The 12,983-nt window shown below is 34.6% G+C and overlaps 1 protein-coding gene across 1 annotated transcript in view; it reads left to right on the forward strand.

The window, feature by feature from the left end:
- The window catches only part of CR1 (complement C3b/C4b receptor 1 (Knops blood group)), a 186,767-nt gene that overhangs the window by 46,681 nt on the left and 127,103 nt on the right, over nucleotides 1-12,983 (forward strand). The window contains exons 12-13 of the mRNA XM_031935120.1: nucleotides 9,869-9,954; nucleotides 12,226-12,624. Of these exons, the coding sequence (XP_031790980.1) occupies nucleotides 9,869-9,954; nucleotides 12,226-12,624 (485 nt within the window). The remainder of the gene's footprint in view (nucleotides 1-9,868; nucleotides 9,955-12,225; nucleotides 12,625-12,983) is intronic.

The following is a 12,983-nucleotide window of genomic DNA, read 5'->3' on the forward strand; positions in this document are numbered from 1 at the left end:
TTTAGAGTAGCATCAAAAGGAATAAAATACTTAGGAATAAATTTAATCAAGGAGGCACAAGACCTGTGCACTGAAAACTCGGTAATTGAAAATGAGCAAATGATGTGATAGACATGTCTCCAAGGGAAATATACAAATGCCAATAAACACATAAAAAGATGTTCAACATCATTAGTCATTAGGGAAGTGCAAATCAACCTGACTTTGTACCTATTAGGATGGTTATAATTTTTTTTTAGAAAAACAGGAAATAAAAGGTATTGGCAAGGATGTGGAGCAATTAGAACCCTTATACATTGCTGGTGGAAATGTAAAATGGCGCAGCACTGTGGAAAACAGTTTTGTGATTCCTCAAAAAGTTAAACATAGAATTACCATATGACCATCAATTCTACTCCTAGGCATATATCTAAAGAAATTGAAAACAAGGACTGAAGCAGATGCTCAAATACCAATGTCCGTAGCAGCTTTGTTCAGAATAGCCAAAAGGTAGAAACAACCCAAGTAATCTATGAGCAGATGAATGGATAAATGAAATGGAGCTTATAGATTCCATGGAATATTCTTCAGCTATACAAAGAATAGAGTTCTGATACATGCTACAAGATACATAAACTTTAAAAACATTATGCTAAGTGAAATAAGCCAGATACAAAAGGATAAATACTGTATTCTCCTTTTATGAAGTGCCGAAAATAAGAAAATTTATTGGATCAAAAATAGATTAGAGATAACCAGTGGAAGGGGAGAATAAGGAGTTACTGCTCAATACATCCAGTTTCTCATTGGGATGGTGAAAATTTATGGAACTAAGCAGGGATAATGGTTGTATAACGTTGTGAATGTCATTGATGCCACGAATCATACCCTTAAAGTGGTTTTAATGGCAAATTTTATGTTATATCTCTTTTACAACGATAAGAAAGACAATTTAAAATATATTATGCGATATTAAGAAAGAAAAAAACAGAAACAGTATAAGAAAAGTAAGAATTTAAATTAAAATATATCAAATACGATTTAAAATTTTTGTTTAAGATATTGATACTTGGTCCAGTGCACAATAAAGACAAGAACTTTTTTTTTTTTTTTTTTTTTGAGACGGAGTCCTTCTCTTTCACCAGGCTGGAGTGCATTTGTGCCATCTCGGTTCACTGCAACCTCCCCCTCCAGAGTTCAAGCTATTATCTTGCCTCAGCCTGCTGAGTAGCTGGGACTACAGGTGTGCGCCACTGTGCCGAGCTAATTTTTGTATTTGTAGTAGAGACGGGGTTTCACCATGTTGGCCAGGATGGTCTCGATCTCTTGACCTTGTGACCCACCTGCCTTGGCCTCCCAAAGTGCTGGGATTACAGGCGGAAGCCACCGCGCCTGGCCTGAAGACAAGAAATTTTGAACAAGAGAGCGCTAACTAACGTATTGAAATACATCAAACAAATACTGATATATAGAAGAGTTCATTCAGCTGTTTCAAAGGCAGAGCTCTGTAACACATGTACTCTTAGCTAAAGAACTGTCTCCCACCACTGGAAAGGAGGTCTTCTCTGACCAAACACACAGCATCTTGGAGTTAGCCAGGGTTAACTTGGATCATCTGGCTGGCTAGGAAACGAGCACACAGGGAGAAAGAGGATGGTCACCTTCCCAACCAGATTGGCCATTAGATCTATGTATCAACACAGTGACATATGGGAGAATTAAAATTCCAGTGTGCAAAAATATGCCATACGTTAACAGAAAATGGACTGCAGGGAAATTTGTATTAGGTAAAACTGAGAGAAAGTTAAGAGCACACAACAATAGATAACCAATAGACAACCCAATATAAAAATGAGTAAAGAATATGTACAGTCACAAAAGGAAACATAAAAATGGCCTAAATAAATGGCTAAAATAAATATTTAAGCAAAAAAGCTCAACTTCACTATGGTTTGGGGAAATGCAAATTAAAGCAACAGTATCTCATGTTTTCACGGTCACATTAATAAAAGTTTAAAAGAGGGAAGTAGAGGTAAATAGGAATTTGAGGAAAAGGAGCCCTCTCATAGTGGCTCGTTGGAATGTGAATTGCTGCAGCTTTCAAAAAAAAAAAAATCTTACCCTATCCACAAATGAGGAAAGCATAGATATCTTCTTAGCTACTAATCCCACTCCTAGGAAAAGGAGTATTAATTACAATAGGTTCTTTATTGCAATATTGTTTATATAAGCAAAAAGAGCAAACAATCCTGACATCCTTCTATTAGCAGTAGGTTGAATAAATCATAAGACGCCTACTATGAACTATTTTGCAGCAATCAAGAAGACATAATTAGATCTCTGTTTAGGATTTGAATGGGTGACCATGTTGTGACGTTAATAGAAAAAAATAATTTGCCAAGAAGCATACAGAGTTTGTTCTCAATTTGGAAAAATAATGACAAATTTGGAGGAGATATCCTATATACATATGTGTGTTTGATTGGGTTTGGAAAAATCAGAACCACCTGAGATGGAGGTGGGAGTGACAAAATATACATGGTATTATAAGTGAAGATATAGGCTATAAAATTATGTTGTCAAATTTCTGAAAATAAGTGCAACTTAAGCATATAACTAAGGAGTAGATGTTAACCTGGACAATGACACAGATTGTTTTGAGCAAGAGATGGCAACATTTTTTGTCAAGAGCCAGATAGTAAAATTTTCAATTTTGCAGACCATGCCATATCTATTGCAATTACTCAGTTCTGCCATTGCAGTGGAAAAATAGCCCTAGACAAATGAATGTGTGATTGTATTTTGATAAAGCTTCATTTACAAATAAAGGCTATAGAATATATTTGGCCTGTAAGCCATAGGGTGAGAATCTCTGGTTAGATGAAGGGATTGAGAGCATTATTTTTCTTCAATTCTTGTCATTATGCAAAGTCAGAGGATTTTCTAAAATAAATAAAAAGACAAATCGGCAAAATAATAATAGTTGAAAACTTCAGATTGGGCAAATAAGTGTACAAAAAATCACATGTTGAGGAATAAGCTGCTTTGATTCTTGTGTGTTCAACTTTGAAACCTTTATCACAGTTATAGAAACTATTTATAAAAGTTGATATAACTCCACAGAGTATACCTCAATAAATTTGCACATAAAAGATATCAAAATGGCTATATTTTCTCATCACAATACACCAAAAACTAGGAATTAATGAGAAAATAATACATCAAAAATTCAAAGTTTTAGAAAACAGAGTACCTTAGATCTTGATCAAAGAGAAATTTAAAAACAGCCATTGCAGATTACCTGGAGAATAACAATCGCTAATGATCACTGAGTGCACGTGCCTCAAGCATTCTTCTAAATCCTTTACATGAATTGATTTACTTAGTCTTTAAAATACCCTTTGAAGTGGATATCATGCATATTCCTCATTGTATAGAAGAGAAAACTGAGACAGACAGGTTAACTAATTTGTTGAAATTCATATGGCAAGTTGAGGTTAGAATTAGAATATTGCCAGTCAGCTTCAACAGCCTAGAATGGTAAGCCTTACATTATTTAGCTTCTTCATTAGGAATGCTGAAACATATATTACTCATAAAAATTTCTGGGGTGCTGATGCCAAAACTGTCCTCAGAGGAATTTTTCAATCCTTTTTGTTATTTGACAGGAAAAAATTCAAATAAATGAAGAAAACATTTTGCTTAACAATTTTTAAATTATTAAAAACATGTAAAAGGCTGCTGGACTAAGGAATTAATAAAGTAATGAATAAGGAAAAAAGAGATCATAGAAATGATAAAGAAATCTAAAAGCAGATTCTTTAAAGTGACCAATTATAAAACAAACAGACTGGATCAATTGTAATTTCACAAAATAACAATTCTACAAATACATGTGAATGAGAAAGAAAACATAATCCTGTTGATATTGAAGAGATTTAATACTTGATAAAATATTATATCTTCTCTATTCTAATAAAATTTAAAATATCTATGAAATGTACCATGTCAGAAGAAAAATACAATTTACCAGGTGTACTTTAAAATAGGCAGAATTGCTGATAAACCCATATCTGTTTGAGTCCCTATTTTCAATTCTTTTAGGTATATACCCAGAAGTGGAATTGCTGGGGGATATGGTAATTCTGTTTAACTTTTTGGAGAATTGCCAGACTATTTTCCGCAGCTGCTGTACCATTTTACATCCCCATTAGCAACGCACAAATGTTCCAATTTCTCTACATCCTCACCAACACTTGTTATTTTCTGATTTAAAAAAAAAAATTATTATTATACCACCTTAAAAGGGACTGAAGTCAGTTTGATTTGCATTTCCCTAATGACTAATGATGTGGAGCATCTTTTCGTGTGTTTATTGGCCATTTGTATGTCTTTTTTGGAAAAATGTCTATTCTCATCCTTTGCCCACTTCCTAATTGGGTTGTTTGTTTCATTGTTATTGAGTTACAGGAGTCCTTTATAGGTTCTAAGTATTAAACCCTTATCAGATAGGATTTTCACATATTTTCTATCATTCTGTGGGTTGTCTTTTTAATCTCTTGGTGGCATCTTTTGTTCTTGGCTTGGACTGCAGGGCATTTCAGTTTCCCACTACATGGGCATCTCCAAAGGACAACTGGCCTCTCGCAGAATGAGCATCTCAAAAAGAGAGGAAAACATTGCAGTGCTTTTTATGATTAGCCTCTGAAGTTGCACACTATCTTTTCCACTTTATTCTATTCATTCGAATCAAGTCGCGAAGCACAGCCCACATTCAAAAAGAGAGGAAATGGGCTCCATCACTTGAAGGGACATTTATAAAATAATTTGTGTACATATTTAAAACCACCACAAAGAAGCACCTTCAAAAAAAGACAATGGCCCAGTTTTGTAACTCTTTTTAAACTTCAAGAAATAGATAATCCAAGTATTGATATTATTTAAACTGATATGGAACACAGAAATAAAATTATAGTCATACTAAAGTTTGCCAAAGATTACAAATGAAATTAAAATAACTATATCTCTGGCTCATTTGCTAATATAAATGCTAAACATCTTAATTTGAATATTAAATAAAAACAATATTAAAAGAATTATGCAAGGTGAACAAGTAGGGTTATTCCAGAAATGGTTCCAAATTAGGAAATCCACAAACTTACAATATTAAAGAGTATAACTTTTCTTAAATGTCATATAAATATACTCTCTAATGCCAAAAAACACAATGAATGGTTAAAATCTAAAAGCATGCTTGAATGTAATTAAAGGTCAAAGGAAACGAGCACTCGGCACCCTTCCTATTATTCAAAGTAGTTGTGGAAATTCAAACCAGTAAAATGACAGCCCCCTATATTTAGAGAGATATACATATGGATATAGCTAGAGAGTGAGAGATGGCAAATTTATTATTAACTGATGGTTGTTTACCTGAAAACCCGAAGGAATTGTTTGGAAGGTTATTAGAACTAATTGGAAATAGTAATGAGATATCTAGCAAAAAATAAATACTTATAAATTAATTACTTCCTTTATATAGGTAACAACCAAATAGAATATAAGGAGGAAAAATACCATTCACAATAGAAACAGAATCATCCAGAAAGAAATTTAACAAGAAATATATAGGACTTATAAGCAGAAGATTTAAAAGAGGGGGACATAAAAAAACACTTGAAGAAATGGAGTATATAACATTTTATTTAAAAGATTTAATGTTGTGGTGATGTTAATTATCCCTGAATTAGTATGCAAATTTAATGTAATTCTATCAGTTCCAATGACATTCTTTTTTTAATTTGACAAGATGTCTGTAAATGTCATGAGACCCACCAAAAGAATATTCTGAGATAATAACAAGAAGGGTGTTTGACACCAGACCAGAGGTGGGTTCGATACCCACCTCTCAGTGCCTGGTAACCACCTTTCTACTCTCTACTTCTATGAGTTCAACTGTTTTAGATTTCACATGTAAGAAAGATCATGTGGTATTAGTTCTGTGCCTAGCTTATTTTGGAAGGTATTTTAAGGCACAAATATGTTGTAGTGTCATTATGTTGTAATTTTTCCTGACCTGATGTCCCATGTCTGTAAAATCCTTCTATTGAAGCCTAGGCTCTTTCCCTAGGACTCCCTGTCTGGAATAATAAGTACCTTACCTCTGTATTTAACAGAATTGTTCTGTCTGCATATAGTCCCCACTTTTTCTTCAAGTAGTTCCTCAAACAAATGCAGTTCTTTTCCTGAAAGGATGAATAAAAATTTAACAGCTTTAAATCTTTATATATAGATATATTTTAAACCAAACGACTCACATTGTACATGGTTGTATAGCCCTCTTTAATACTTATGAATGATATTGTATAATTATTCTAACTATTATATATTACTCTACACCATTTTTAGTGGTTGCATATTGGTTATTACTTGGATAGTCCATAACCTACCTAACAAAGTCCTTAATGTCTGGAATTAAAGTGGTTTCACATTTCAGCTGTTAGCAAAAACACTACAATGCACGATCCTGTACACATGAAAAGAAACGAGAGGAGGACTTCACTGACTTCAAAGACAGCTTAAGGATTCAGATCTTCACATCGACACAAGAGACAAGATTTGCAGATTTGGGTAAAAGGCTATGCACGGTTTTAAGTCTTTCAGTACATATTGCCAAAGTGCCCTCCACTAGACTTTGACCACGATCTACAGAGTGAGTCACAACAGTGACTCTTTCTTTGAGTTTACATTATTACTAGGTTTTGTCAGTTTGCCAATCTAATAGGCAAAAATGGCATTTTATTTGCATTTTAAAGTGTATTTATCATGTTATAAGTGAAGCTAAACTTTTCATATATTCACTTGACTATTTCCATTTTTCCTTTGTAAATTATTTGTTCATAATTCTTTATCATTTTTCTACTTGGTTGTTTACCTTTGTATAATTGATGTATAAGAGTTGTTTTTATTATTTTTCCTCTGTGGTTTGTCTTCGGATTTATATGTAGAAAGGTTTATTTGTAATTATTCAATTTTATCAATCTTGTTCATAGTAGCATTTGCCTAAATCACCTAGTTCTTTTATTGTTTTATTTTTGACATTTAATCTTTGATACACATGGATTTTGCTTGACGAATGTCATGAGGCAGAGATGTAGCTTAGCTTTTCAGATATTTGCCCTATGAATGAATAATTCAGTTTTCTGTGTCTTGAAATTCCATCTTTATCACTGCAAATTTCTTACAAAAACTTGTATCTATTTCTTGGGCTTTCCCCCATTTTGCTCTAGGGATCTGTGTCTCTATTCCTGCATCATTTCAATTATTTTGCATTTTAAATGCATTTTAACATCCCTTCTGTTTTTGTGCCATAAAATACCTTCCAAAATAAGCTAGGCACAGAAGAACTAATATCACATGATCTTACTTACATGTGAAATCTAAAACAGTTGAACTCACAGAAGTAGAGAGTAGAAAGGTGGTTACCAGGCACGAAGGGGTAGGGAGCTGAGATTTGGTCAAAGGGCACAGTTTCAGTTAGACAGAAGGAGTACGTTTCAGAGATCTATTCCACAGCATGATGACTATAGTTAATAATAATGTGTATTTCAAAATTGCTGGCCGGGCACAGTGTCTCATGCCTGTAGCACTTTGGGAGGCGGAGGCATCCGAATTACTTAAGCCTAGAAGTTAGAAATTAGCCTGGGCAAAATGGCAAACCCTGTCTCTACTAAAAAATACAAAAATTAGCCGGGTGTGGCAGCACATACCTGTAGTCCCAGCTACTGGGAGGCTAAGGTGGGAGAATGGTTTGCACCCAGGAGGCAAAGATTGCAGTGAGCCAAGATCACATCACTGCACTCCAGCCTGGGTGACAGAGCCAGACCCTATCAAAAATAAAATAAAGAAAAGAAAACAATTACTAAAAGAGTAGATTTTAAATATTCTCACCACACACATACACACACACACACACACACACACACAGACACAAACAAGTATATGTGAGGTGATGGACACGTTAATTAGCTTAATTTAATCATTTGCAACAGAAACATATATCAAAACACCACATTTTACCCTATAAATATATGCAATTATCATTTGTTCATAAAAATAACATCAAATTTAAAAAAATATATTCACTGTGTTTTTGCAGCCATACATAGGCTGGAACCTGCTTCACATTTTGGCTCCAACATTCTAGCTTAGTCACATTAAGCTCTAGCTTAGCAAGCACATCCAAAACAACCTCTAGGAGGCCAAAAGTCAGAGGACACCCATGATCCTGTGCTCTTAGACAACTTTTAAATGTATGATAGGAGACAGGCAGAGGAAAACACAAGTAATAACGGGATTATCCTGTTCTTTCCATACTCCAGTGGTTCTCAACTTGTTTATTTGCAGCAATTTTTAAGATTTTTTTTTCTTGGCACACTTGAAAATATTTTACACCACAGCCTATACTAAACAGGCTAGCAATAAGTAAAATTCAATCACTACCTAAGATGTAAAGGAGACTCACTGTGTCTACAAAAACATTGACTACCATTGCCATAGTCACACGATTCCCTTTAGCTTTCTGTCACTGTTTTGGGAAGAGCTGGTATATCAGTTAGGATTTCCAGCTATAAAAGACAGAAGAAATAAAATAACAGGATCTCAAACATAGATAGTAATTTACTTCTTTCTCAGGTTAAAAACCACGAAAGTAGGCAGTCCAGCGTTTATACGATGACTCCATAATCCACAGAAACCTGGGTTCCTACCATTTTGCTACTCTGACCTCCTCAAAATGAGACTCCATCTTATCTCGTGGTCTAAACTCCAGACAGTATAGAGGACACAGGGAAGAAGGGAAGGCCAATTCCTTTAAAGACACTTTCCGGAAGTACACAAGACACTCCACTTACATCCTCTGGCCAGACGTTAGTAACATGGTTGTGCCTGGCTGTAAGGAAAGATGAGAAGTGAAACCTTTATTGCAGGTGGCCAATGGCCCAGTTAAAAGTAGAGGGTTCCATTACTAATGAAGGAGAGGAAAGTGGATACTGGGGATGGCACTATAGTCTTTGCTACAAATGGTTACTGCCCTGATCATATTTCTTGCATAATCAAGAGGAAAAGTTCTTAACTCTTGTGGTTACTGCCTCATCGTTATATGGCATTCCATTTTACCCTTTAATTTTTACTTGGTCAAGTTTAGCCCTGCTGTACACCAGAACACATGAATAGCTTTGCTCAGGATTCTTTGTGACATTGTTCACAGTAATATTATGGATACCTAATAAATTTTTTAAAAGACAAAGTGTTCTACATTTTGTGGCCTACTCTAGACAGTTTTATGGCAAAGTGGGTAAGTATCCCTGCCTTTTACATTTCAAGTGTAGGGGTGTTTAGCTGTCTCCTCTGGCTCTCATTTACTGACTCTTCTGAGTAAACCCATTGTTCTTTCCTTTATGCAAGAGACTATCTGAGCACCCAAAGCTTGAAAGTCTCTAAGCTAGGTGCTATAGTGTTATGTATTTCAGTAAGACATTTTCCCTACTTAATCCAGGAGCTTGTCATTTCTTTGCTGGAAGTACACATGGATAAAATAACTGCAAGGTTTCTGAAAGACTTAAATACAAAAATGTCCCACGAAGAAAAAGGGAAATATCTCATTCAGTTGTGAGTGATTAGGAATAAAAATGAATTGGAGAGGTCAAAATGTAAGCTTGTCCTTAAAAAGAAAGGACTAATTTGCAGATGGAGATGGGGTTTCTTCCTTCCGAGGTCTGCCATGGTGTAATCTGTCCTGTAATGTCTAGTGTCTACCTGCTATTATTTTCTAAATGGTGAGTTAAATGGGAAATATGTGTAGAGTACAATCATTTTTTATCCTTTGCTTTAGGTTTCGACTCATTGGTTCCACATCTACTACTTGTCTCGTCTCAGGCAATAATGTCATGTGGGATAAGGAGGCACCTATTTGTGAGAGTAAGTTGAAATACTTTTCTCCACAAATTCCTCTATGTGATCCTGACTTGCCCCTGGAGTATGAAGAATAAATCAAATCTTTCTTGCACGAAATAGTCTCTCAGATAGTTGAAAATAGGAATCAGATGCTTCATGGTCTTCCTGGCTTTTCTTTATATTAAAAGGTGATTTATCTGAAACTGTGGGCTTGAACCCAAGCAAAATAGCTCTACTTTGCTATTACAATAGTAAACCTTTCTAGTATAGAGAGTGTTGTCCTTAATGAGTGCATTTTAAAGGCGTTAGACAAAATTAGATCTGTCTTTGCCAACTCATACTATCTATCAGGTTACAATTCCACAAAGTAGGCTACTCACTTTCTTGTTATTCTAATCCAAATAATAAAAAGAACTCTTCTTACAGTTCTTAGCAATTTCCCTAATCCTCTGGTCATTTTGAGTTCTAAACCTCCTTCAATTCTTTTAGGCTTATGTCTTTAGTTGTATTTGTTCTTGATTAGCTGACCCTCCATTTTTCCCATAAGATATTTTTAAATGAATCTCCAAAACTTTAAAAACATGAAAGAATGATTGCAAATTGGCAAAATGTTATAGCTGTGAAGAAATCAGCATCACACACAGAATTGATGGCAGCAAAAGTAGGCACAGACTTCCAGAAAGCTAATGGCCAATATAAACAAAAGCCTGAAAGTAAACACCCTCTGACACACAATTCCTTTTCCCAGAATTTAGCCCAAGAAAATAATCATGAAATAGTCCCATAATTTTGGTCCAGAGATACTCAATGCAATAACATTTGGGATAGTGGAAAATGTTAAACAACCTAAATGTTCAGCATGGTTTGAAAATAGCTAGTAGAAAAAATAAGGTGTATTTTGATGGCTATAAGTTTTTAAGAAATGTAAAAAAGTGCACCATGAGGAATTAAAGGTTGGGATGCCTCATCCAAGTGGGAAGAGTGTATCTGTGAAGCTACATGACTGATTATTATTCAGCCACCAAATATGGTACTATAGAAAACACATCCATCCATACATATGCATGTATCCACATAAGTATCTAAGAGGATATAATTAAATTGCTACAAATAGTTATCTTTGAACCATTTTCATTTTCTTCTTTCTTTTTGTCCATATTTTTTAAATTTCCTCCAATGAATGTGTTCATTGTATTCACTAATGTTCTTCCCCCCTAAATTAACATTGACTTTTAAAGATTAAATGAATGAGAATATATACAAGGTGCCTCCCATACCTGCCAAGAACTTGCAATTCTATGAAATAATTCAAATTATCAAAGAATTATCAGTTTACTATACAAAGTTTTCTAGGCATGGCACCTTTTGTAGGGGGTTATCTTTTATAAAAAAATATTTACTGGGGGGAGGGGGGAGGAATAGCATTAGGAGATATACCTAATGTAAATGACGCGTTAACGGGTGCAGCACACCAACATGGCACATGTATACATATGTAATGAACCTGCACATTGTGCACATGTACCCTAGAACTTAAAGTGTAATAATAATAATAAAACCTTGAAAACATAAAAAAAGAAATGAACCCAAAAAAAATCTTTCCATGACATTAAATATTCTTTGAAAAATGGTTTTTAATGGGAGCATTATATTCCAAAGTTTGTATATTCAATAAAGTATTTAATCATTCTTCTTAAAAAAAATTTTACACTTCTACATTTATAGGTCAGTAATCACTTAATTGAGTCAACATGAGTTATGTGTGTATGTGTATGTAGTCACTTAGCCAATATGTGAATACTATTATCTTACGACAGAACACAGTGTTCATTTATCATTTTATTGCCCCTAAATCTGCCATTATTTCATTTTTATGCCTTATCTTTTGTGTTTCTTTTTCTCTCTTTTTCTTGATAAATAATGCCAGAAGTGGTATATTTAACCTGCAAAGAGGTTACTTTAATAACCTATAGGAGAAAATGTCCAGCAGTAGATAAGTACCTCAACAATCTGTGATAAAATCACATGTATTATCCACTTAAAATTATAAATATGTAATCCAAAAAATACATGGTTTTTTTGTGAAATACTTACTATGAGCAGAACCTGTATCATATACACCTAAATTTCAACTAGGTAAAAATGTCTGATTATTAGCAAATATTTTAAGAAAACAACAGTATGGTAATTCCATTTAGACAATTATTGGATTATTTGCATTTGGTATTTAAATTCATAGTAAAATAATTCATTATTAAAAAATAAGCTGTTTTACCATACTCTTCCTTCTCTCAGTCATATCTTGCAAGCCACCTCCAACCATATCCAATGGAGACTTCTACAGCAACAACAGAATATCTTTTCACAGTGGAACAGTGGTAACTTACCAGTGCCACACTGGACCAGATGGAGAACAGCTGTTTGAGCTCGTGGGAGAACGGTCAATATATTGCACCAGCAAAGATGATCAAGTTGGTGTTTGGAGCAGCCCTCCCCCTCGATGTATTTCTACTAATAAATGCACAGCTCCAGAAGTTGAAAACGGAATTAGAGTACCAGGAAATAAGAGTTTCTTTTCCCTCAATGAGATCGTGAGATTTAGATGTCAGCCCGGCTTTGTCATGGTAGGGTCCCACACTGTGCAGTGCCAGACCAACAACAGATGGGGGCCCAAGCTGCCACACTGCTCCAGGGGTGAGTGTGAGCCATCAATACTTTGCTGGGTGTGAGGGTACATATAGATGATAGGAGTTGCTGAAATTAAGGAAGAAGTGTGTAAGGAGTATGAAATTGGCATAAACACTTTAAGCATTATAGTAGCTTCACTGTCTGTTATCTCTGTTAATACTTGTCTCAAAGTAATGGCTTATTCTCTCATCTATAGTAGACATATTTTATATGCATTTTTAAATTTACCATTTACAGTGAATATATGAGGTAGCTACTATTGGTATCTCCATTTTACTTTGAGAGAACTGAGTCTTAGTGATATTAAAGAACTTTTCCAAGGCTCTGACTCCAGAGCCTAATGATCATGTACAGTGGAATGTCTA

This window comes from Piliocolobus tephrosceles, chromosome 1 (assembly GCF_002776525.5).
Source record: "Piliocolobus tephrosceles isolate RC106 chromosome 1, ASM277652v3, whole genome shotgun sequence".
In the NCBI taxonomy this organism is placed as follows: domain Eukaryota; kingdom Metazoa; phylum Chordata; class Mammalia; order Primates; family Cercopithecidae; genus Piliocolobus; species Piliocolobus tephrosceles.